At 37.7% G+C, this 27,383-nt stretch overlaps 1 protein-coding gene across 2 annotated transcripts in view; it reads right to left on the bottom strand.

Annotated features, from left to right (window-relative positions):
- GPC6 (glypican 6) overlaps nucleotides 1–27,383 on the bottom strand; it is a 1,181,929-nt gene that overhangs the window by 598,452 nt on the left and 556,094 nt on the right. For both annotated transcript variants that reach the window (XM_055119359.1, XM_055119366.1), the window contains exon 3: nucleotides 197–588. In XM_055119359.1, coding sequence (XP_054975334.1) covers nucleotides 197–588 — 392 coding nt within the window. The remainder of the gene's footprint in view (nucleotides 1–196; nucleotides 589–27,383) is intronic.

The raw sequence follows: 27,383 nt of genomic DNA, 5'->3' as shown, positions 1-27,383 counted from the left end.
CACACATACAATGGCTGGGGATCCTATTTTCTCTCACATGAAATGGGAGGGCAGAATCCACAACTAAATTTTTCACCTTGAGCTAATTTCTCTGCGAACGAGGACTATACACCTTGAGAATTATTTGGTTAGCATGTGTCGAAAGAACAGGAAGGAAGTTAGAAATCACTGAAAAAGACAGTGGATTTTCAGTTACCTTGGAAACTCGGTTTGCCACTTCTCTGCCCACAGTCAGCCCTTGGACGAATGTCCGGGCAGCAATGAAGGCACGGGTGACCTGGATTTTCAGCTTCCGGGGTACATCTCCAAATGGTTTCAGCTGGTCTGTGTATTTGCTGACGCATTCCAGATAGTCCTCACTGAAGTGATACTGCGGGTTTATCAGCTGGAACATCCGTTCCAGGAGCCGAGCCCAAAAGTCATTGAGCATCTCTTCCAGGTTCACATTGCCCCCCATGTAGTACTTCTTCAGCTCTGTGAAGAGGTCCTGAAATACTTCTGAATTCTGCATGTAGAGCATGCCATAAGTCCGTACGAACATATCATTCAGTGACTTTTCTGCATTCCCCAGGAGCTCTCGGAAAAATTCTGCAAATGAAATAAGAAAGCAGTCATCAATTAGTATAATTTAGAAAGCCCAACGTACATCCTTAACCTTAAACAGAAAATGATTGGTTTTTGTTTTGTTTTGATTTTCAGTTGGATGCCATACCCAGAGGTGCTCAGGGCTTCTGTGACCATATGCATGTGGTATCAGGGATCAAGCCCAGGTGATTCATGCAAGGCAGAAATGCCTTAACTACTATATTATCCCTCCAACAAATAAAAAGAAAATGTTAGTGATAACTACCTTCCATTATTTTTTTCTTTATTCCTTCCTTCTATCCCTTACTTGCTCTCTTCTTTCCTACTATTCTTCCTTTTCCCCTTCTTTCCTTGAAGTTTCACCCCAACAGTGCTCAGGGGCCATACAGTGCTAGGGATTAAACTTAGGACTCCAACATGGTAGACATGAAATTCTATGACTTGAGTTATATCATTGGACCACTTAGTGGCCGTAGAAAAATGTATCATGCATATAAGCAACAAGCAAACCGATTAAAACATTATGGTAAGCCTGGATTGATAGCACAGCGGGTAGGGCATTTGCCTTGCACACAGACAACCTGGGTTCAACTCCCAGCATCCTATATGGTACCCTGAGCACTGCCAGGAGTAATTCTTGGGTGCATGAGCCAGGAGTAACCCCTGTGCATTGGCAAGTGTGACCCCCCAAAAAATAACATTATTGTAGATGATCTCTGACTTACATCTCTGATCTAAGTTAAAGAAAACAGATGATATGGTTCCCATAATTAATATTAGAAGTTTACTATCTCATAGTCTTCCAAGAAAGTTCAATTTTTCTTTGATTTTTTAAATTTTCGATATGCCAAAAACAGTAACAAGTCTCACAATGGATATGTTACTGGTACCTGCTCGAGCAAATTGATGAACAATGGGACAACAGTGCTACAATGCTCTTAATTTTTAGAAAACCTTATGGTTTTATATAAACTCAAAAACATGCTGCAAAATATTGTCATTAGCATAATAACAAGTGTACTGATATAAATATTTGCTTCAGCCTAGTTACAAGTGTTTTGAAACTAAATTGAATTGAACTATTTTATTTGGATGGTTCATAAATGGTGTATATAAATTAATGCAATATTTTGAACTCTTTGTAGTTCTTTTGTATAGCAATCAGTGATCAGTGTTCAGAGATTCATGGTGCAATTTAATTCACTAAATACCAATGCTATAGTGAATGCAATTTTGTCTGCCATAACTAATCAGAAAGTTATGAAGTACCTTGCATTATCATTATGAATATAGTCTCTGATTTAATAAAATGAATAAAATATTGACACTGTTTAGTTAAGGCAGGAATCATATAGCAAGACTTGAATCCTTCTTACAAGAGTGCTTAAGGGTAGCAGAAAATACAAAATGCAAAAAAAAAGCCCAGAAAAATAGCATCATTGTGCATTTTTCATCTCATACCCTACATATTAGTTTCCTTTAAGATACTTTAGCTTAGTAGGACACCTATCTATTTGCCCAAATGACCTTGCATGGAACATGTTCAAATTTTATTGCCCTTGGGCAATGTAACTTAAAATACAAGAAATACAAGAAAAAGAAGAAAAGATAATACTTTTAAGTCCATAACAGGAGTTCCCAACCACAGAGTTATTCTGTTTTAGCTCTAAAAGTTCCCATTTATTCCATAGCTATAGGTTGTTGCAGGGGCAAAGTAATACTTGGATATCCCAAGGCAAAAAATATATGAACACACACACACACACACACACGCGCGCACACACACACACACACACACACACACACACACACACACCTCTTTCCTAGAACCCATAAAAATAGGATTTTTTTCTTCCCTGAAACAAAGACAACTAAATATGTCCCATTTCAATAATTAGATAATTCTTCATTTCTCCTTTATCGAAAGCTGCTTGACAAAACACTTAATTTTGCTACTTTAAAATTCTAAATCATATACCAGCCTACCATTGTCTTAAGAACTAACTAGTTAATAAATATTAGCATGTGATAGTTATGTATTAATTTTTTGATGTGTTTTGAAATAAAACCAAAATAACAAAACTTAAAAAGAACAGGTTGGAGGGAGATTACTTTTCCTTATATTGCAATTTAGTCTGGTTTCTGACCTATGGTTGAGGCATTATACTCTGTCAGCAAAATGGGTCTCCTAATGACTATTTCTTGCTTTAATTTCTTTTTATGAAAAAACACACATCTAAAATTAAATTCAGAAATTCTGTTGCTCCAAAGGTAGTTCAAATGGAGAAATTAACTAAGTCATATTGATAAATCCTGCATGATGTTGTTCAAGTCACCAAATATTGGGGCCGGAGAAATAGGATAGCAGGTTAGATGCTTGACTTGCACACAGCAGACCCAGATTCGGTCACCAGCACCCCATATGGCTGGTTCCCTGAACTCTCCCAGGAGTGATTCCTGAGGGGAGTTAGTAGTTACCTTGAGCACCTCTGAGTGTGTATCCCCAAAGCCCCCTTACAACTCCCCCCCAAAAAAACACAAAAAGGCACCGAATATCATAATTTGCCTCCAAAATCCATAACTATTCTAAAAAACTGTTAACATATATAAGGGGAGATTTTCAAATATTTTAAAGCATAAGCTAATCAAAATAAGTTTGCAATATGTAAATTTCATAATCTTATGAAATGGGGAATCTTCAAAATGTCTTTTAGAAATATTATTTGCTTATTTTGGCCTAAAATTGGAACTATGCTAAATTATAAAAACACCAGAGTTTGAAATTAGCAAAAATGCAAATAGTCTAGCTTTGCTGATGTGAAATCTGGATGAAAAGTATTATAGATTACAAAAGAAAATATAAATGAATAGAAAATCATCAGATTGAAAAATAATAATATAATGAGAATAGAAAGTAGATTCTAATCATGAGCTCAGGTCAGCCTACTCATTTATCTTCTTTCTGAGGTCAATTATTTTGTTGGACTCAAGAATTAAAGCTTAATTTATTGAATACAGAGGGCTGCCTTCAGCAATGGATAGTAATCAATAGTGTGATATGGGTTTTGTAAAAAGCAAAAAAAAAATAATAATAAGGACAAAAGCCTCTGGATGCATTATTCTCAGAGACTTGGGGTTTAAATGTTTTTCTCTCGAAATAAATACCTAATTTTCCTTATCTGGATTCAGTATGTCTGAGAGGTATACTCTCCCAACATAAATGCCCGAATCACTGTTCACTTTTATATTCCTAAGAAGTAATAAAAACAACAGGCCCAAGGCTATAGAGAGCCCACCTTACAGACACAGAAATTGGTAAGACTTCACCTGGCATCAACAGAGACCCAGGGAAGGCTGGACACCCCCCCCCCCCGCCTCCCCGTGAGAGAAACTCAAGTGGAACAGAGGCCAGGAAAAGAATATCAAAGAGAACCAACACTGCTCCCAAATTACTGCTAGGCAACCATCGTAGCAATGGACTCTTACCTAGACACAAGCCCCACGTGGGGCAGCTTGGGAAAGTCCTACAAAAGCCAACTCGAACCAAGGAAGTGTGTGCATATGCTTCCTGGGTCCAGGTGCTGCTTGTGTCCATGTGGCCAAATACATGTGCTGCCTGAGCACATGGATCGCCTGTATTTCCCATCTTGAGATGGGTACTGGGACTCAGTCCATTCTTAGCGAAGCCCATGTTGTCTCTCTGGAGTGTGTTACTCTTTCTCTCTTTCTTTCCCTTTTCCCCTTCCTCAAACACCTCCAAATAAACATGATGGCCACTATTGCAGACCACAGCACCCGAAAGGAGAGAGAGAGAACAAAAGGGAATGCCCTGCCACAGAGACAGGGTGGAAGGGAAGGGGAGGATAGGGTGGGAAGGGGGTGGATGGGAGAGATACTGGGGTTATTGGTGGTGGAGAGGGCACTGGTGAAGGGATGGGTTCTTGATCACTGTGTGACTGGAATACAAGCATGAAAGTTTATAACTCTATAATTGTACCTTATGGTGATCCACTAATAAAAAATATCACTGTATCACTGTCATCCCATTGTTCATCGATTTGCTCGAGCGGGTGCCAGTAATGTCTCCATTCAGATTTTACTAGCGGGTGCTAGTAAAATCTCCTAGCCCTGAGATTTTAGCAGCCTTTCTTTACTGGATATCATCCTTTTTATCTGATGCATTGCTTGCAAATATTTTCTCCCATGTAGTTAGCTATCTTTTAATTTTAGCCTCTATTATTTTGAAATGCAGAGCCTGGCAAGCTCCCCGTGGCGTATTTGATATGCCAAAAACAGTAACACAGATGGGTCTCATTCCCCTGGCCCTGAGAGTGCCTCCAATGTGGCACCATTGGGAATAAAAAGATAACAATAATAAATTAAAACTATCAGTGTATCACTGTCACTGCAATCCCATTGCTCATCAATTTGCTCGAGCAGGCACCAGTAATGCCTCCATTGTGAGACTTGTTGTTACTGTTTTTGGCATAATGAATATGCCATGGGTAGCTTGCCAGGCAAGATACTCTCGGTAGCTTGCCGGGCTCTCCGAGAGAGACAGAGGAATTGAACCTGGTCAGCTGCATGCAAGGCAAACGCCCTACCTGCTGTGCTATCGCTCCAGCCTAACTTTAGTCACTCCCTGCCAATTCTGAATTCCTTGCCATTTCTGCTCTAAGTTTAAACCAAAATCAGAGATATACTGTAACCAGTAAACAAATACACATTTCAATTTGTGCTTCCACTGTTATTCCTTTCAAAGTTGCCCCAACTTAGTAATAGTTCAAATTAAAAGTAACATTAAAAATAAACCAACAACAAAAAACAAAACCTCAAAATAAATCTGTTTCTACCACCCTGCTCTTCTGAAATCCTTTTCTGTGCAGAAGGAAAAAGACCTCTAAAGACCTGGGTAAGGTCTAGTGCTGGCATTTCTTTCTCAGTCCTAGCCTTCCCAATTGGTGCCCTGGTGTGACAGAAGCAAAAGGGACAGTCTCTCTTCTCCCCACCTCACAAAAGCCACCCGTGGGGCCCCGCAGACTTCACTTTGAACTAAAGGGTTAAAACCAGATTCCCAATAACTGTGTCCTAGAGTTTGTTCCCAGATTCCTAAGTCCATGTTTCTAACTGAACATAGAAACCAAGTTATCCTAGATCAGTCACTACGACTCAAATACCGCACTAGATTTCAAGCATAAATTTATATCTAGGGCTGTGTCACTCAAAGTTAGCTATTAGCTTCACTGGTCCTCAAAAGTCAAGTTATTATTCCTTGCTCAAAATCATTATATGGTTTAGTGATCTCATAGTCAGAGTTAATATTTGGGACTGAAAGGTGCTAATGTGGTAGGCAATTATGATAAATGTTGCTACCTCAGTGTATGATGCTCTTAGATCTTAAAAAAGATGGGCTTTAAGGTACTGTGTCAAAACTACTGTCATCCAAATATTAATTATATTTGATTGCATTTTTAGCATGTTCACATACTTCTGCCTTTTGAATGTTGACTTTGAACAAAGTACCTTATGCTTGAATAAAAATTCTAAGTGAAGCAAAGATGGAGATCTGAGAGACAGTCATTTGGAGACCCATTTTGCTGATAAAGTATTATGCCCAAACAATAGCACAGAAACCAAACTGAATTGCAATATAAGGAAAACTAATCTCCATCCAACCTGTTGTTAAATCAAACAGAGCAAAGCTCGTGCACGATAAAGCTTTGTCAACCCAAATTCTCATCTGCAAGATGGAGTTTTAAAGAAGAAGTAAAAAAGCTTTTGAATTATTTTTTCTTCCCAATCACAAAATATACATCAAAGATGGTTGCTGAGGGCTTGGTTCTGCTTCATAGGTGCACAAAAGAACCTTTGCAGCCAGTGTTAGCCTCTGGGAGGATTTTATTCATCTAGAGGGGAGATCTGGATGCAACATCTGTTTGCTGCGGGGCAGACAGTCTCAAGTGGGAGAACAATCTTGTAGATAAAAACCATCATCTTCCCAGAAACCAAAAAAAAAAAAAACACGAAAAAAAACGCCTGCTGCTTGGAGAGGCCTCTTAAGGGGCAAAAATCAACTCCTCAGAGCCAAGAGGTGCCCTGAGGATATCCGAAAAGGCTTCAAAGAAAGCCTCCAAGAGAATAGATCAAAATAAAAAGTGCACTCAGGGCCAGGCCAAAGTGAAGTACCAAAGGAGGAAAAAGGCAGAAATACCAGAGGCTTGCTGGGAATGTGCAGTTCACCTGCATCGGGAAAAGTTTTGTCCTAACTAGCCACAGACATCTCTTTATTACTACTAGAGGTAAACACGCTTGTGATGAATTAAGTGGAGGAGGGCCTCTGGTTTAAGGACTCGCTGTAGGCGTCTCACTCTTGACCTTGAACCCTTCCATTCAACTGCTACTTTGGCTAAGCTTCATTGAGTTGAATCTTGGTTTTGTATTTTGTTGTTTTCAAAAAAACAGGACCATGTTGCTTTTATGTCTTCATGACACCATTTAAACTTATAGAAGGGGAAGAAAGTAAGAACTACTTCGAATGTCTATAGATTTGACTGTGGTCTTAATAATTTTCCTTAAATGTAAATTGCATTTAGATTAAAAGAAATAGACAACTAGTATTCATTCCTAAAAATTAGGGGGTAGAAATTTCATTAAATTACTTGCAAAATAATTATATATTCAAAAAGAAAAAACCAGACTGTAATCATTGAGATACAAAATTGCTGTAAGCAAAAACTCATTTGTGACTCATCACTTCTTTATCTCTTTATTTACATGTTCTCTTGCTGTGTGTATATGTATGTTTGCAGAGATTAAGTTTACTATATTATAATAATTATTATGATTTACTCATTCAATTCATTGCCAGAATGAATAGAAACCTATATAGTTTCAAAGTGAATTAAAATTAGTATCTACATCTTTCCTGTTTGAGGAATTGTTGCAACCAATTTCCTTAATAAGTACCCCACTATATCATGCATAGATTTAAAGTAAATTGATATGGCAACGAAATCAGATCATTATTTCCATTTGGTTCTGGTCCAAATTATGAGGGAAGTAAAAGCATCAAAACTTCAGTCATGATAGAAAATGGACTTGTGACAATGAATGGTGGTGATTGAAAGCATAAGGAGAAATAGCACCTGAGAAGATTTTTCAAATTGGGCACGGCACACATTGTCAGGCAATGTTATGGGCTTTGCATACATTGTGTGAAAATCAGATATTAGTGCATCAAGGTTACAGAAGAGGATACTAAATTTCAGAGATGTTAAGCAAATTTCCTTAGACCACTACACTGGCAAACCAACCAGAGGTCCAAACCAGCACAAACAAAAAGTTCTATTGAATAGCTTTGGTCAGTGATGGCTTTCTCATTTATGCTGTCAAACTTTCACACTGCAACTGTAATGGATGTCATGAACTCTTAGGACAGAGTAATTTTGGTGAAGGAAAGTTAAGCCATACCTTAGTGATACTCAAGGGACCATATGTGGTGTCAGGCATTAAACCAGGGTATGGCATACAAGGGAAATGCCTTATACTCTGAACCATCTCTGTTCAGATGTTACATAATGTTATTAGATATATAACATTATATAATAATGTAATATATATATCATTGTATTACTGTATCACTGTTATCCAGTTGTTCATCGATTTACTAGAGCGGGCACAAGTAATGTCTCTACTACACTCAGCCCTGAGATTTTACTCCTTACTCATCTTTCCCAACAATTGGAGGCTCTTTCAGGGTCAGGGGAATTAGATCTATTGTTACTGTTTTTGGCATATCAAATATGCCATGGGTAGGATAGTGTGCCAGGCTCTGCCATGTGAGTGGGATAATCTCGATACCTTGCCGGGCTTTCTGAGAGGTATGTATATATCTGTTACTGTATTTTAGATATGAATATGTCATGGGGAGCTTGTCAGGTTCTCCTAAGTGGGCAATAGGCTCTTGGTAGCTTGTCAGGTTCTCCAAGAGGGAGAACTAGGTTATTAGATGTTGCTTCCAGGAGCTTGGTTTTATAGTCTCTGGATGTTGGCTGTTGGTAGATTGCAGGGCACTGGGGGCAGTCCCTGGGTGTGACCACCTGGCTACTGGAAAATGGGGGATCTGGGAAGAAGAGGCCTAGTCCCAATCCCAGCAGGTGGGGAGGTCTCAGCCCTGGGTCCCATATATATATATTTGTATACATATATATGTATTAATTGAATCATAGTGAGATACAAAGTTATAAAATTGTTCATGATTAGGTTTCAGTCAAATAGTTATATTTAAGTATATACTTGAAGATATATTTTAAAGTCAAAAATAAATCATTCACAAATTTTTATGTACATACTTTCCATTAAGACTAACTGGTTAATGTAAAGAAACTTTGCTAGGAGATTATGCTCAATTCTCTAGGATTTGTTTGTCTTTCTCAAAGAGGTGTATTCCAGCAGAAAATCAGCCAGAGAAAGAAAACATTGATCCAGTGAATAGAATAGTGATGGGCACAAGAACTTTAGGGAAAATGTTTGACTGCAAATTTGTCTTATTATGTATGCAAGTGATCTGTATAATTCAATAGTACTTGTATATACATTAGTATATTATATATATCTACATGCACATAGGTGACTGCACACACTAAAATACAATGTCAAAACTACTTATAGAATTACTTTCTCAATTCCTGTCATTAAGCATCACAATTCTAAATGGAATGGTGAAGATTCATGAACTCAACCAAGGGTATAACTCTTTTTGCTAGAAAGTCAATTTAATGTGTGTTATTTCTAAGTAGTAGAATAAAAGTTTCTTTCCCAATTTTATTTTCATTTTCACCTTATATGTTTACATTTCTTCTGGCAACACTGTAACCCAAAAAAGTCTTTATAATTTCCTGTAGTTTAATCATTTAAATTATTTAAAGGATTTAGGTAATTTTAGGACTTTTAATTTTTTCTTGACTGTGCTTAAATAAGCCCCCAGATAATACAGGAGAATCATAAAGAGAAACTCCTACACTAAACTGGTAAATGAAAAGTATAGTAATGAAAATCAAACTTTACTCTTATTGTGATGCATGTTTTTAACTGTATCTTCAACATAATAAAAATAGCATAAAATTAATGTATTAAAGGTAATAATATGTCAAAAACAATATAAAATAATTTATTTGTGTGCTCATATAATTCAATGAAACATAATGTTCATCAATCTGGGAGAATTATTCCCCAAATTATTTAGGTATCAGGTATGGAAAAAATAGTACACAATCTAAATAGTTCAATATATTAATTCAAAGAATATGTTTTATTACATTACTCCAATAGTGTGTTGGAATTATAATTTAGACTTTCAGTCAGTGGAAGCATGCACAATTTGGGGGATACTCTTAACCAAGAAATCAAGGAATTCAAAGACTAACTGTATTTTTTAATGTATTATTCAGCTCAACTGGACAACACAGCTTTATATTTTGCAATGTGTCTAATCAACTCAATTACAATTCTTTATGAGTAGATTTTTAGTAAAATGTCATGAGTTTACAATCAAGAGTGTTCATTAAAATAATCAATACCTCACAGCAATGTCCTTGAATTTAATAACATTAAAGTGATCCAATATTCACAGTATCACTGTCATCCTGTTGCTCATCAATTTGCTTGAGTGTGCACCAGTAATGTCTCCATTGTGAGACATGTTGTTACTGTTTTTGGCATACAGAATATGCCACGGGTAGCTTTCCAGGCTCTGCCATGCGGGCGAGATATTCTCAGTAGCTTGCTGGGCTCTCTAAGAGGGGTGGAGGAATTGAATCCGGGTCAGTCGCATGCAAGGCAAACGCCCTAATTCCTCACAGTGGGAATGTTACTGGTGCCTGCTTGAGCAAATCGGTGAACAATGGGACAACAGTGCCAACAGTACTGCTGAAAGTGAGCCAAAGAGATTCAAGTGCTCAGAAATTTTTCAGAATGAGGTGTGGAATTCAGCTGAGGAAAGGTAAGTCTGCTGGAAAGTAGCACTATGCAATGGGCAAACATAGGGTGACTTAGTTCAAAAAGCAGACTTTAGAAACTGGACTTGAATTCACACTTGACAAGGTTCAACTCCATCTACACATATTGATCTTTTACACAGTGGTTTGATGAATGTTTTAGTTCTTGGTGCGTTATTTCTCCTGGAGATATCTTTTACAGAAAGAAAGACGGATTAGGCTGTTTATGGACACAAGGTGATATAGATAAACTATTCATAGTGGCAAACATGAATTAAGTCTGAGGTTTGCTGAATAGATTCTTGCCCAAGCCAGCAACTGTTTTGAACTTGCAGTGTGTGGTTCTAGCTCACCCTAGTCACTGTGTAGGAGGTTAGAGTCTGGGATCTGGGAATCCACACTGCAGTTCCGGGGTCCAGAGAGAACACCCTTTAGAACAGCCAGAGACTCAGCTTCCCTTGTTCACTCAGAACTAGCATCACCTACAAGATGGGCTGTCTCTCCAAGGCCATCAAACTCATTTCCAATTATTTTTCTTCCAAAGTTGAAATATTTGCTTCGCAAACTGGGGTTGTACATGGTTTTATTAAAAAACTGAGTTTTTGGTGGGTTTTTTTTTTTTTTTTGGAGGGGGGATTCTAGCTTTTTTTTTTTTCTTTGTCAGCCAAAGATATGTTGAGGCCTATAATAAAAAGCCCCTGGAGCATCCCAGTGGACCTTGAGGATAGAATACTGGTACTTGTATGATGGTTGTGGTGTGCTGACAAACACTTTGAAAAGGTGTGATGTAAAAAAAAAGTAACATATATAGCCATGTGTACTAATGTTATCCCCATTAAAAATATTCCTCTAACACTAAGCCCCCAGGTGTGAACTCTGGAATGTGGAATCAAAGTTGGAAAAGTCTAAAGACTGTGGCTATTGGGATGAGGTTGCTCTGAAGACGCTTCAGGAACAGCCAATTGAACGGACTCCTTCTGCCCTGCTTCAGACTTGCAGAGGGCCTGACTGTGGGCTGCCCGTCCAAATCATTGCTTAAAATTCTCGATGCAGGGGTAGGAGCAATAGGACATGGCCGACCTGGGTTCTATCCTTGACACCCTATATGACCCTATGCACTTCCAAGAGTCATTTTTTTTAAAATTAGTTTTATTTCTTTACATTTTTTAATTGAATCACAGTAGATACAGAGTTACAAAGTTATCTATGGTTGGTTTCTGATATAATGTTGTAACACCAGTTCCTTCGCCAGTGTACATTTCCACCACCAATGTCCTCTTTTTCCTCCTAGCCCCACTGCCAACTGGCTGCCCTTATGGCAAGCACTTTTCTTCTCTCTCTCTCTCTCTCTCTCTCTCTCTCTCTCTCTCTCTCTCTCTCTCTCTCTCTCTCTCTCTTCTCTCTTTCCTTTTGAGCATTATGGTTTGCAATATAGACACTGAAAGGTTATCATGTATATCCCTTTACCTACTTCCAAAACTCAGTTCCTGTCCAGAGTGATTATGTCTATTATTGTTATACCGGTCTCTTCTATCAGGAGGAATTTTTGAGTTCAGAGTTAACCCCTGAGCACCATCTGGTGTAGCCCCCAAAGTAAAATAAAACAACATTCTTCATGCATTTGCTATCTCCAAGATTAATTAAATCGAATCGAAATATAAAATACAGTATCAAGGTCTCCTCATCTTCCATGGGAGGATACCAATATAGAGCCAGAAAAAAAAATCATTACAACTTTTGGTTGTTTTCTGGTCCTTGGATTTTACTTGATGGCCAAGAGTAGTGATATGGGCAGAGGAAGGAGGACTGACGAAAATGATATGAAGATGACAGAGGAAGAAATCATCATATTTATTATACAAATCATTTTCTCATCCTTTCATTTCCTCTCCCTTGCGTTTATTTAAGAAGATAACCATGTTTTGGATTTGAGGAACAGTTGAATTGGTCAGAGAGATGTCAGAAGCATGAGAGGAACACTAGATTTGGGCTTGGGAAAAACGACTTTCTTAATTTCTTTTCCTTAGTTCTCCTTCTCTTGCCCATTGTCCCTACCTTTCACTCTTCCCTCCCACCCTCTACGAGTTTGTCACACCCAGGACAATAACAAGTTCATTTTGTCTTTGGGCTTGTCTCAGGATGGTTGGGGACAGAGAAGAAAGAAACTAAAAGGTACATCATTAAAACATGAAGGAAGAGGGTAGAATAAGGTCCCAGCTATGTCTGAGGGACAATAAACGCTGGCCATAGCTTAACGATGGGTCACAGGCACAGAACACAAACAACTGAAGGAGACACTTCTTTGGACTGAGAAATGCTAATTTGTGAAAGCATAATAAAACATCAACATGTTATGTAAAAGTATCCTGTCTGCATTTAATGTGAAATTGCTGTTATCTACTTTCTGATTCATTAAAAACCTGCAACATTAAAAACCCACAGAAAGTTCTGGAAGAGTTTGGGTTACATTGGAGTTGCAGAGACAGGATACGGGGTACCTTGCATGCATCTAATTCCTGTGTGATTCCTGGCAACAGCTGCCCCCCTAAGACCCAAGGAGCACAGCCCTGGGGGAGCCCGGGCACTTCCAGGGTTCTCAAATAATCTCCAACAACGCAGGGACCCCGCAGTCCTGCATTCTTGAGACTTCACCCTCCACGCCTGACCCTATTGGCTCAGAATACCTTGGAGGAGGGCCCAGGCCTTAAGGGCACCACTTGGGAGAGCCTCGTCTCCTCTTCTACAAGTGTACCCGCTCAACAGAAGGCTAAATAAATAAAAGCAGACGCCATACAAAGTGGCTTTCAGATGAATGGGATAATACTGTATTTATATAATTTGTTAGACTCCACCTTTCTTTCAGAGTTACTGGTTCTTTCAACCATCTACACTTCGAAAATTAATTTTCCTTTCTTGATTGCTACTAATGGGGTCTTTTATTTTTTGAAATGTAAGTTTGAAATAAACGTTCGAAAGTGCAGAACGTTTCATAAAAGGACACTTTCGCTGAAGTACAGGGGTCAAGTTGCTTGCCTTGCATATGGCTGGAACTGGTTCAATCTCGGGTACCACATACGAATGACTCCAGCACCTCAGCACTGCCAGGAGTGATTCTTGAGCACAGAGCTAACAGTAAGCCCTCAGCATTGCTAGGTAAGACCCGAAAGATACTTTTTTTTAATAAATAAAAGAACACTATTATAAGAAAAACATTTATTGGTGCTGATAAGACCAAATATTTATCTAAAGATATTCCTCATTATTTGCAGTACCAAAATGAGAAACCACTATACTAATCCCAAAGAAAGTACATAGCCACAACGTAAGATATTATTGTCTTTAGAATTATTTTTTTAAGAATACTGGAAGCATGATATTAAAAACCACAATTAAGCTATTTTTCCAAGCATTCTACATACTCTAATTTAATCTAGTCAACAGTCCTACGAGGTAATTATTATTATTATCTAAATTTTACATTTGGGGATACAAAGACAGGAAGGTATAAAGCAATGTCTAAGGTACATAGTTAAATGGATAATAGAAGCTGAATTCCATACCAGAAAGTATAAATTCAGATTGAGAGTCTATTCATTTTGTTAGCAGTGGTGTTATAGAAGACCTCGGGAAAATTATGTATAGAACCTTCAGAGTGGAGGGTCTTGAAATAAAAACTTCAGTAGATTCTCTGAAAATCTACCTTCACTACCAGACACAATGACAAAAAAATGCCAAGATGAAAAGCATACAAAGTATGTAGGCTGCGGTACATTTTACTATTTAAAAACATAAAGAAAAATGTTTAGGTGCAGAGAGACAGTATAGAAAGTCAGGTGTTTACCTAGTATACATCTAGTCATGGCACAATTCTTGAAATCACATATGGTACCCCCAAGTACACAAGGGATCAGTCCTGGGGTACTGCCAAGGATAGCCTCCAGAACAAAAGAAAAAATATTACATATAAATAAATATATTAATAAAATTACAAAAATAATGTATAAAAAGTAGAATTATGGTTTACTAATTATTATAATTTTCCAAAGTTTTATAATAATCATGTTACTTTCACAATTGGAGAAGGTACTGAATATTATCTTAACAAATAGATATTTTGAACAAAGAAAACGCTGCTGAAATGCTAGTGTGAAATGCTTATTTGAAAATATCAAATAAAACCATTTTTTCTAATGAATATAAAAGGGGATATCTATGAATTAATACAAAAAATGCAGATACGGCAGAAAACAAATGAGAAATTATTCAAAATTACAGGCTATGTTAACAAAGTAACAGGAATAAGAATTTGACTCTAAATCTAATGGATTATGTTGATTGGTAAAGAGGGCTTAATTTAAAAATAAGAAGCAATCTTTAAGGTCCAAATTACAGGGTGCTAACAGTAAAATGATGTTCCCAGAGATCTGGGTAATTATTCAGTGATAATAATAACATCTGCATATTTGGTCTTCACATGAATAAATGCTTTTAAAATGTAATTCTTATGTGTTCACAGATAAGATTTTTCAAATTGATATCATCAGTAGTCAATACTGACTATTGCTTATCATATCAGCCCAAACAAACAAAAAAAAAGGTCAATTTCAGATCTCAAAGATTACCAATTTATCTTTTTTTCTCTATAGAGTTCTCAGTGGGGGAAATATTAGAACAGGTAAATAAATTATGTGATTCTAAAAAATATTTCTATAATAAATGTTTGACAACAAGAAAGTCAAGGTCAGTTTCAATAGTCTCTGCCACATACCATGTTTTTGAGTTTTGCACCCTCGGTCCAAATTGTCTTAGGATTAAGTTCTTGCCTTAGGTCTATCAAAGGGAAATGAATGCCAATCCCATTTGGCACTATGGATATTTAATTCTAAGCTATTCATGCACGTTTAATGAATAAACAATAGCCTGTCACAGGTATATAATAAGTCCTACGGTATGCAAATGATTTGTTTTTTAAAAAATGATTTGCTTTTAATATTAATTAAATGTATTTTTTTAGTCATTTACCAAATTCATCTCAAAGAAAAATGCTAGATTCATCTGAAACTTATGTATGTGATAGATATTATACTAATAACCTTTACTTTGAATGCAATAAACAAAACAATCATCTTTAAACATGCCATAAAGCAGCAGTTATGGCATGCTGACTTCTTTTATGAAACTCTGCAGTATTGAACATATGCATCTTATTGTCCATAATATTAAAATGAGATTAGATCTCAGACAAAGAACATGCTTATTTTGATATATTGGTATATATTAACTTTACTTACAACTTTCAAATTATTTCTACTTCAACTTCTGGACCATAGATAGCATTTTTTAAAGACCAGTTAGTAAGTTAAAGTATTTATTTGTTCTACTGTTTCGAGTTTCATCAGGTATTTGATGTTACCTGTCATTTTTACTAGCCATATGCTATAGCCTGGTGTTATATCTTTCTGATTTTAATTCTTAAATGTGTTGCATAGCACTTGCCATAAAACTGGAAATGTTTTCCAAGAAGGGATATATCTGTATCATCTATCTATCTATCTATCTATCTATCTATCTATCTATCTATCTATCTATCTATCTATCTATCTATCGATCTATCTATCATTTGTCTATCATCTGTCTCTCTCTCTATATCTATCTATCTATCTATCTACCTATCTATCTAACTACCTATTTATCTATCTATCTGCCATTCTATCTATCTAAATATAGCTACAGGACACTGGTCATTTCTACAAAGGATAACAAAAAAATAGGTTTGCTTTGAAAGGCTTATTTAAGGGGGCATGAATGCTTCCCTTCAACAGCCAACTCCTATTTGGGGTTTTGGTCTTATTTGAAATACCGTGACCTGAGACTATGTCTCCTATATTAGGTTTGTGACTTCTTCCAGGTGCAACCCCTCCCCCGCAGCCCCTCTTTCTGAACTGCAGATGGTAATGAATCTTCTTCAGCAACAATTGCTGCACTCAGTTATCTTGAAGAGCAGACATCAACTAGCTCTCTAATCTCGCTCTGATGGATAGAATACCAACCTTTCACAAGATTAGAGACACAAGGTGCTCTGGAGATAATAAAATTCAAATAGGTTTACTTCAAAGGGCAACCCAATCTCACTTTACTTCATGGGTCACTTGGCAGATCATTTGCCAAAGTAGTTTTTGTGTCTTTCCAAGTCAGGTTCTGGTTCAATGTGCCAAAGATGTCACATTATGTGGCCTTTAAAGTCAGTTCCAAAGGAGATATGGGATGTTTCAACTAAGACAGTTTTAGTACTTCAGACAAATATCTAATAGCTCAGAATGCAAATTTTGCCTGAATTGGACCTTATGGACTGAAAAGTAAATAAAGTTTGATTCTGCTGCAATGCTGATGCTTTAGCATAACCCCCATGCTGTGGTCCTTAATGAGTAACAAACTACTTTGTGAGCTCCATTTTCAAGTAAATGCCAAAACATAAGTCAAATTTGAATTCATACATATGGCGATTTGTCCATTACTATGTAGGTTTCCTGTATTTTTCTTAGAAAGTAAAAAAGGAAGATTAATACAATTAATCACAAATAAGTGTTTCATAAATACAAAGAATGAAACTTGGAATAAATCCACTGCTATAAGAACAATGAATAGTTCTTTAAAAAGGCTTCATATTGGGGCTGGAGAGATAGCACAGCGGGTAGGGCGTTTGCCTTGCACACGGCCGACCCGGGTTCAAATCCCAGCATCCCATATGGTCCCCTGAGCACGGCCAGGGGTAACTCCTGAGTGCAGAGCCAGGAGTAACCCCTGTGCATGGCCAGGTGTGACCCAAAAAGCAAAAAAAAAAATAAAATAAAAATAAAAAGGCTTCATATACCTCTCATAAAACTACCTCTGCACATACAAGTTTGCACTAACCTCATATGAAAATGAGAAAGACAAAGCAAAAGAAATTTCATGTTAAGATGCATGAATAATAAACTATAGATGAATTAAGCTATTATTGGAGTAAATATTAAATTTTAAGAATTGTTAGTAATATGCTACAGCATAGAATATTCTGCATATGTATGTTACTTCTTTAATAGTGAGTTTTGACTCTTAGTAATTATCATTTTGGTATGCAGTATGAAATTTAGTCATTTCCAAAGTTTTACAGTAATTTACACATAACATATTTAAATCTCAAAAAAGTCTTAAAAACCTAAATGTCATTTCATTAAGAGCTTTTCATTTACTAAGAATTTGTTTATTTAAATATTACAGCAAAACCATTTTCCCAGAGATATTTTTATCCTTTGTACATTTTGCTAATTAAATAAAGCTTCTGAAATGAAACAATTACAATCAATTGCATATTTTAAAAATATGATATTCAGTGAGACTTTTTTGCACTTTCATTTCAGTAATGCATCTGAAAAACATTTCAAACAAATTCTTATTAAAAATAAATTTGGGACTACATTTTCCAGAGAGGTTATGCAAAAGTTTGCTCTTAATTGGGATATTTTGAGGTTGTTGTTTGCATTAAAACAGTGTTCAAACAATTACGTTTTTCTTTTAGTTATTTGGCAACATAAAATTGATGAAGTCAAAATTGTTACTTTGGTACTGAGACACACTAACAGCTAGTAGAGTAGTAGTCTACTGCTTCTGTGAATAGGACATGCAAAAAGTGTTGGAGATTATCAGTGTTGGCAGTCTAATATAAGAGGGTATACAGATACCTAAGCACAACCTCTAAGGTAGACTGCACATATATCTTGACATAATTGGGAACATTCACCACTGACAATTACTGAGAATCATAATTCTCTTGGTTTTACCAAAAGTAGGCATATGTCAGTTTCTCTTGGTATATCATCTGTTAAATGGAAATACTAACAAATTTTTCATCATATATTGTGATTATTAAACAATATACACAAAGCAATAATGTGAATGTCTAACATGCATTTTGTTAAAATTTACTTTGGAGTCTCAATTTTTTTCCCCAGATTCTGGCAAAGGTGATGTAATAAAAATGTCTTTGCTCCAGGATACTCAATATGTTTGATATCTGCTCATAAAACTTCTTTGTTACAAAAATATGTCAGACCCACAGTCAAACATGTTGGAAAGTTCTACACAAACACAAAACTGTTTGGACACTCTACTGACCAAGCATAATGACATTTTCTTAATCTATTTAAATCAACCTAATTATGATTTAACCCAAGCAATTTTTTCCCCAGCTTATCAATAACTATTTCATGTGATGAGTTACTTAAAATTGTGTAAAGGTCAAACTGGATGCAGCCAGTAGGACTTGCAGTCTATAAAATCAGTCACTTTATCAAAGAGGGAAATTCATTTTATTTGGTAGTCCTTATTTTGGAGTAGTTCTGTGATACTTGCCACTTCATTACACATCAGGTGCTTACCAACTGATTGTAGAATAAATGCATCTGACTCCTTTCATGAACAGACCTTAACCTTACAAGTAATTAACTTCCAGATATTTACTTCCGTTTCTTTTCTACAATCATCTGCTGCAATTGTCCTTTCTCTCATTCTCTGGGCCTGTGCCAGACTACCATAAATCTGCAAACTCACTTAAATGAGTACAAGGTAATTTGATGTTACATTTGATTTGGCATTAAAAGCGACACCGATGTTGACTTCAAAGTCAAATTAATAAATCTTCACTGATCCTGGAAAGAGGAGGCATTTCTTCTGAATAGACTGCTAAAGGACTAAGCACTCAACTGCAGACATTTGAAAACAGAAGCGGTGTTAAACAAATTGCTTATAAGCCCTTCTGATCACCGGTAGAAAAGTAGGAAAAATAAACATACATATTTAAATAAGATGACTAAAAGCTTAAAGCACATCTTGGCTTGGGTTGTGGATCTTGCTGTGGCATTTTGTTTTCAGATTCAGCCATCGGCTAATGTTTTCCCCAAGAGCAAAAGGTTTCACACTACTTAATATTTATTGCATGCCTGCCTTGGGACTTTGGACATTAATTTTGCATTCCTTTGATTTTAAGAGATTGAGTCAGATCCATAACATTTCTTTCAGGTCCGTGTATTCTTTGTGGCTTAATTTTAGCTCATCCTCTGACAGAGTGCACAATAGCAATGGATCAAGGAGTTTTAAGTCTTCCACAAGGAAATGGCATCCCTAATCATCTGAATTTCAAAGCCAGCCACTGTGTCAAAAGCTAAATGGTCACATAGGACCCGCAGCCATCTTAAAGCCTGGAGTGAAACCACTGTGAGTCAGTTGCAAGTTATTGCAAGCGTCAACCTCACTTATTCCCTATGGATCTCTATGGCGAGCCATGGCGGTCAATCAGCCAAGCATAGCAAAGGTGTTACCTAATTTAGTGAAGTGACTAGTGGCCAGATGGAAACGTTGATCTAACCCAATGTAGAATTCAATAGTCCAGCCCAAAGTTGCATTTACAAAAAGATTTTTTCCCTCTTATTTCAAATGAGGGTGGGAGAGGAAGTGGTGAGATGCTTTTTGAGTTTATACCCAAAGGATGCTCAGGGGTTATTCCTACTTCTGTGCTCTTGATTGACACATGGCAGTGCTCAGGAGATCATGTGTAAAGTGGAGACTCTCACTAGAGTCAGCGTCGTGCGGGCAAGTGACTTACCTCCCTTTTGTGTCTATCCAGTCCCTCTTTTCCTTTCTGAAGAAGAAAAAGCCACTTGTCTGTGCTCACTCAGAGGCTGAGGAAACCCTTATGGTCAGCAGGCTGGGGTGAGAAGTCTGGGGCAGGAGGGGTGACTAGTTTCAAGGAGTTTGGTGAATGCTGTCTGAGAAAAGAAGCAGGAATTTGGAGCCCACTAAGAGCTTATGCTGAGTCTGTCCCGAAGAAAGAGAGCTGAGATCAAACCAGGGACAGGATGGAAGAAAGGTCATTCCTGGGCTCAACAGTCCCTGCAGAAACTTACTGAGACTTGCAGGTCCTCTGTGAGGAGGGAGCCTGCTAGCACGACCTCCTCAGAAGTGCGGCTGAATACAGCCAGGTGTAAGGTACCAGAACTCAACCAATATCTAGGCTAGGGTTTACTAAGAAGTAGAATTCAGACACCCTACCAGACAGGATCGTGGCTCAAGAAGGTGGTGGTGGAGCAGGGCGAAGCAGAAGCAAGAGACATGTGCATGTGGTCGTTCTGGATTCAGAAGAATCATGTAGAGCTATCCGGGCCAGAACTGTCCTGGCTGGTGGAAAGGTATATCCTGATGGGAGGTGGTCAGTTGCCCTTCTCCTTCTACTTGGACCCCTAAGCTGTAAGAGCCAGGCATCTCCATGGCCCCCTACAATGATCAAGTTTTAAATCAGAGCCTCTAGATATGCAAATTAAATTTTAAAAACGATCTCAATTGAAATGTAGATAATGAACCCCTTTGATCACATCTCAGAAACGTATCTTCAGGACTCCCAATATGAGACTGGGAAACACACACGGTCTCAGATTCTGGGATCTGTCTCTTTTGCAAGGCAAAGTAGGAAACGCCCTGACTTTGGTGAGACATATCTATTTCCATGTGAAGAGTAGGAAGGATGGAGGGAAAGGAAATTTTTTCAGAGATTTTAGCAGGGATGTTGACCCGGCCCTCCAAGAATTGAGGAGTCCAGCATAAAACAATAAACCAATGCAAACTGTCAGAAGTGGGTGAGTTTCTACCTCGTCCTGTCTTCGCATGCCGAGGATTTTGTCTTTCACAGCCCTTAGGCTGCTTTGGGGGAACCACCTGTTGATCATTTCAAGGCTTCTGCAGACGACACTCCTTACTCCACAGGGACAGATGGGCGAGAACTCCATCATCTCTCCCCTCCTGTACCAGACACATCCCCAAACTGAGCCCTCGTTCTTCTTCACTCCCTCCCTCTTTACTGGGTCTTCACATCCTCCTCTCCAACAGATCCGAACAACAGGTGTTCTCTGTTTACTTTTGTTTCCTGATATAGCACAAGCCCGAAGAGGAGTGCATGGCATATTGTAGATGCGCAGTGGATATTCCTCAAATGAATATTTTATGCTCTCTTAAACCTTCTGGAACAAAATCTGCTCACCAGAAAAACTTTGTGCGATCCTCCTATGGTCTGGTGAATATGTCTAAGTTAAAAGTGTAGATTTGGGGAGAAAGTAATCAGGATTGACAGGATTAAGAACTTCATTCTTCAGTGAAAGAGATCGATTTGTTAGCTAGAGATTTAGCTATCTAACAAACTCTGAGGAGAGAACTGTTTGAGGTAGATGGCCCTTGCTGAAATCATATCCCATAGAATAATCATTGTCTTTGCTGCTTACACATAAGGCCTTCTCCTTGAAATATCTTTCCTTTTTTCCTTTGGTGATCTTGTTAACACTCAGACTTTCTCTATCTACTTCAGACACTCCCCCCGCCCCAAATGACTGGAATGCACTGTAGCACTGTCGTCCTGTTGTTCATCGGTCTGCTCGAGCAGACACCAGTAACGTCTCCATTGTAAGACTTGTTGTTACTGTTTTTGGCATACTGAATATGCCACAGGTAGCTTGCCAGGCTCTGCCATGCGGGCAGGATACTCTCAGTAGCTTGCCAGGCTCTCCGAGAGGGACTGAGGAATTGAACCCGGGTTGGCTGCATGCAAGACAAAAACGCCCTACCCACTGTGCTATTACACATGCCTGGAATAGAGACAAAAATCTACAAGAACATATTTTTATGTTATTGTAGCACTGTCATCCCATTGTTCGTTGATTTGCTCGAGCGGGCACCAGTAACATCTCCAGTGTGAGACTTACTGTTACTGTTTTTGGCACATCGAATATGACACAGGTAGCTTTCCAGGCTCTGCAGTGCAGGCTGGATAGTCTTGGTAGCTTTCCAGTCTCTCCGAGAGGGGCAAAGGATAGAATGAAATGAAGGCATTTCATTTTAAAGTGTATTTTTTTGCAACACAGAGAAGGAGTGATGATCTCATGAACCAAAATGATTGTAACCTTTCGTATTTGAAGTGTGGTTTTATTTTATTTCATTTTATATTTTGTGTTGGTGCCACATCTGACTGTACTCAGGTCTTACTCCTGGCTTTGTGCTCAGGGATCATTCCTGGCAGACTGAGGGAACTGTTTGTGGTGCCAGGGATCCAACCTAGGTTGACTGCATGCAGGAGAGTGCCTTACCCACTGTACTATCTCTCTGGCCCATGCTGTGGTTTTATAACCAAGAAATTACTTGGCCTCTGTTGTGTTACACAGAAAGAAAGCGGACTCAGGATGTGAAGTTTGTCTTAACGGTTCATTTATTTTCTTAACTACCTTACAGTTTGTGTCACCCATCTGTTTTCCATTAAGGCAGACTTATAATTAAAACAAAATTATAATTCCTTAAACTATTACCTTTAGGAGAATAGTCAATGTTCCAGAAACTTTTTGGATGAGCGCAGCTACTGATGAGCACAGGGTACTGGATATAAAGGGAAATATCGTAGTTTCTGGGATGGTTCGATGCCATGCCCTTAGGGAAGTGATGGCAGCATCCTTAATCTTTATCCCACTGAGTCTATGGGATCGGAATTATTTTTCTTGAGAAAAATTGCATCTAGGATGCAAATCCATTGCCTTCTTATAGGCAAGTGGTTCTCAGTGTGTGGTATCTGCTCCCAGGGACAAAAAACAAATACTCATTTCATTCTTTCCTGGTAAATCAGTCACCCTAGGACTGCGGCTTGGGAGTGTGTCTATTAATAAATTTTCCAGGTGACTCTGATGTACACTAAGATTTGAGCTGACTTCGTTCGATGGGCAATTCCATTTGGCCAACCAATGAATAGGGATTCTTGCAACAACTAAATCTTATTTTGTCAAATTCCTCAACATACCTATTACTCCAGGGATCTAGACTTAATTTCTCAATTTTGTTTGCAAATCTTTAAATCTTCCAACCCCCCAAAGAGATTTTTCCTTAAGTCCTACCTTCCTATAATTCCAGTCATTTTTATTCATTAGTAAAAAACACCTGTAACAGCAGGAGCTACTTACATTTTAATTGTTTCTTGTTCCTCTAAATTGCTTGTCATTATAAAAGAAATGACAGGAGTGAAATGGGAGAAGAGCAATGTGGCAAGAAGTCTAGAGCCCATTTTCAATGTTTAATTGCTATACAATGCTAAGAACAGATTAAAAAGATAAATCAAAAGTTTGCTGAAAAAAAAGTGAGGCCCCCAGTCAGTTTTATGGTTTCATTTGAGCTGCAAAGATATTATTATACACTCATTTACAAAACAATGAGCTCTTACTGTTTATGAAAGTTTAATCTCCTGGTTTATTGCCTTAATATATTTCACATTGGTGAGGTTTACTTTTAAATGAAATTTCTGACTATCTTATGTGTATGTTATTTTATACTGAGACTACAGACAGAATGAGTGTAACATCATAATTGTATTCATCTACGAAGCAATTAGAGTCAGGATAATTGCTTCTCATTCTCACATATCTGCATACAAAGTAATAGAATTAATATTTTATCATTTGGCAGTATCCCTTGTTAGTTGAGAACTCGAACATTTTATATCTTTGCTGTCTATCTACAGAATTTAAACAGACCCCTTATTAATGTTTTCTGAATCCAAAATGGTGCCAAGTCGAAAAATTGCATGGGGGCATATTGGCACCATGGTTGAACAAACACATCCAATTGGTGAGCAATGGAACAGAGACCCTGAATACAGTCCCCAAACAGAGCACACTGGTGCTACTTGAACGATCATTTAGGAACGCTAACTATCCTAGTCCCTAGTCATTTTCCAACTGCTACTACAATTTTCAAAGTTAATAGTCCATAGGGATCTGGGAGACTGATTTGGTACATGTGGCTGTTCCAAAACAAAGATTCTCCTCAAAATGCCTGTACGATTTTCTACAGAGAGAACGCTGATAGAGGCAAAGAAGAGCATGATGCCTGAAAGAAGTAGCTTGGTGAACAGGCAAGACTCAAATTCTCAGCTAGAATCAACGGCTTAAAGAAGGGCCAAATGAGGACTTACAGCCTCATTTATTTCTAAGACACTTAGGCTGGAGGCAGAGAAATAAAGCCACAAATTAAATGGCACTTTGCTTGAATAAAAGGGGAATAAATGAGAGAATTAAGTTGAATGCAGCAGCTCCACCACTGGACCAAATTTGATGGCTAGATAAACTGTATTTTGACATAAATAAATGTTACAGAAAATGGGAAGAATCCAGCAGCTCTGCCCTCACAGTTGACACAAACAAATATCCACTATGCAGAAGGAAGTGTTAGAATGGAAAGTAGAAAACAATGTTTGTTTAAATTATATTGGATAATAATGTATACAATATAATTGGCCACACATTATGTAGCTTAGACAACGATTTGCTATTGAAATGCAGTATAAAGGGCCAGGAAGATAGCACAAAGGTTAAGGCTGTTTGTCTTGTCAACCCCAGTTCAACCCACTATACCATAGGGCCCCGGAGTAATGCCAGGTATAGTACCCGAGGTTCCTGGGCACTACTGGTCTTAGTCTGGGTAATACCCAACACCCAGGGGCCAAGCAGCACTGAATTCTCAGGTCTTTGCATTGAATGCCTGGATGGAGTAGCTGGGAGTTGCCTTCACACCCCAACACAAATAAGAGGAGCTTCCTTGAAAGTTGGCTTCATTTTTCAAATCTAGGAAACTTTTGAAATCTCTGCAAGTCTTCCCAAATAATGTTTTAATACAGTCTTTCAAATATCTGAAACATTATTCTCACTCCACCATCACTCAATGACCTTAAGGAGAGGTCATTCATTTGAAGCATGTCCTGGAGACAGAGAATAAGTGATAGTGATATATGAAATGCATCGATTATAACTGTTACCCAGTATATGCATGCTGATGATGGTGATAAGCCTGAGGATGAAGTTGACTCATAAATGTAAATATAAATTTAAGATAAATTACAAAGCCATTTTTTAGAGGATGTAACAGTGAAAACATCAAGAATTGTACTTTTAGCATATGCATATTGATTTACTTCAAATTATGAAAAAACATTGTTAATTCATAGTGTATCATAGATATCCAGACTCCCATTCTGGTATCCTTATTCATTTGCGCAATTATCATTTTAAAGTCAAATAAATAATCATTTAGTTAGCACTTGCTAAATAAAAAGAATAAAATATTCTGTGTAATAAATTTTAAATGTTTTGAATTAATAATTTGAAGGAACAGAAAGTTAATAGAGTGGGTACAATTCATACCTTTCAAGCAACTGACCCGATTTCCATTAATGGAACCAAGTAAGGTTCCCAGAGATTTGCCAAGATGATCACTAAGCAGAGAGTCAGAAGTAAGCCCTGCACACAGATGTGCGTGCACTCCTAAAAGCTCAGAGAATGTTCAAAAATCCAACCTTCCAATAGATAATATCTTAATTACTTGCCATAGCACTATTAAGAGAAGAAATGCTTATATATTCTCCAGTTAACTAGACTCAGAGTCTAAATGAGGTGCCAATAGCATAGAAGAATTAGATAGAAAAACACAATCAGGATTGGAGTTTAGACATTAACTCACATTCTAAGTAGATCAATGATTTTTAACTAGGCACCATATGGCTCCCAGAAGACACCCAGGGTATTCCAAGGGTGGTAGGGGGCCACAAGTGAAAATTGTGTAAACGGGGGTCAGGACACAAGTCAAAGAAGCCTATGAGTAGGAGGGGTTTGAGAAAGGCCTCAGTAAAGAGTTAGAAAGGGGCCAGGATGGTCAGAAGTAGTTTCAGAAACACTGGCATAGAATATATCAGGAAGCATGGATAATGGTCAGTGGAGCCAACCTAGTCCCTGATGATGGATTTGGCAAGAGTGAGGAGGAGTTGATTGGATTTGCATACTTCTAAGACCAGGGGTTTGAAAAGCAGGGTCTTTATTAAGGGGGCTGGGGACTCCAGAAATAACCACTTTGACGTGCAAAGGAATTTTCCTAATTATTGATTAAAATCTAAGTGGAAAAAATAAACCCACGTAGCAAGTGAATTTACCTAGCTAGGGAATACAGAATTAAGGTATTAAAATCAAAATGTTCTGGAGTCAGCTAGTTTGAGATTTGAGCTAAATGATGGGTGAAAGGTCCAAAAAGCAAGATGAGATCCTGAAATAAACCTGCAAAAGTAAATACATTCTAAAAGTAATTTAGTTGAGAAAACTCCAAGAGTATGAATATATGAGATGATCTTCCTCCACTCCTCGTTGCAATGTTAGTAATTGTATTATGAAGTCATAAGAAAGTTTTAAATTTTTCAGAAAGCCATTTACAATGTGAAACAAGAATGATATTGCAATATATATGTCTTTTTCTTTCCACTCATCTTCATTAGAGACTTACAAACTACACAAATATTGGAGAGAACATGTGTGTCTTTGTTTTCTTTGGCTTCTTGATGGCCATATTAAGATATAATTCATAGACTATGTAATATATCTGAGGTACAAGGTAGTGGCTTTTAGTACAGTCACACATATGCGACCAGAACTGCAATACATTTTCAATCACCTTTATCATCTTAAAAAGAATCCTCATAAGAGTCAGAGAACAAGTGTTTGTCTTGCATGTGGCAGACCCAGGTCTGATCCCTGAACACTCCAGGGGTCACTCTTCAACAAAGTCCCTGGAATAGGACCCCTAGATGTGGCTCAATGCCTCTCTTCCCCAAGAAGAAAGCCCCCATATGCATTAGCATGACTTCGTCCCCTTCTAGGGAGTCCCCAACCTACTTCTAACACTTGGTATAAATGGAGCACCTAGTAA

This window comes from Sorex araneus, chromosome 1 (assembly GCF_027595985.1).
Source record: "Sorex araneus isolate mSorAra2 chromosome 1, mSorAra2.pri, whole genome shotgun sequence".
Classification (NCBI taxonomy): Eukaryota; Metazoa; Chordata; class Mammalia; order Eulipotyphla; family Soricidae; genus Sorex; species Sorex araneus.
The sequence above is the reverse complement of the archived record's forward strand: the minus strand, read 5'-3'. Positions and strand labels throughout refer to the sequence as shown.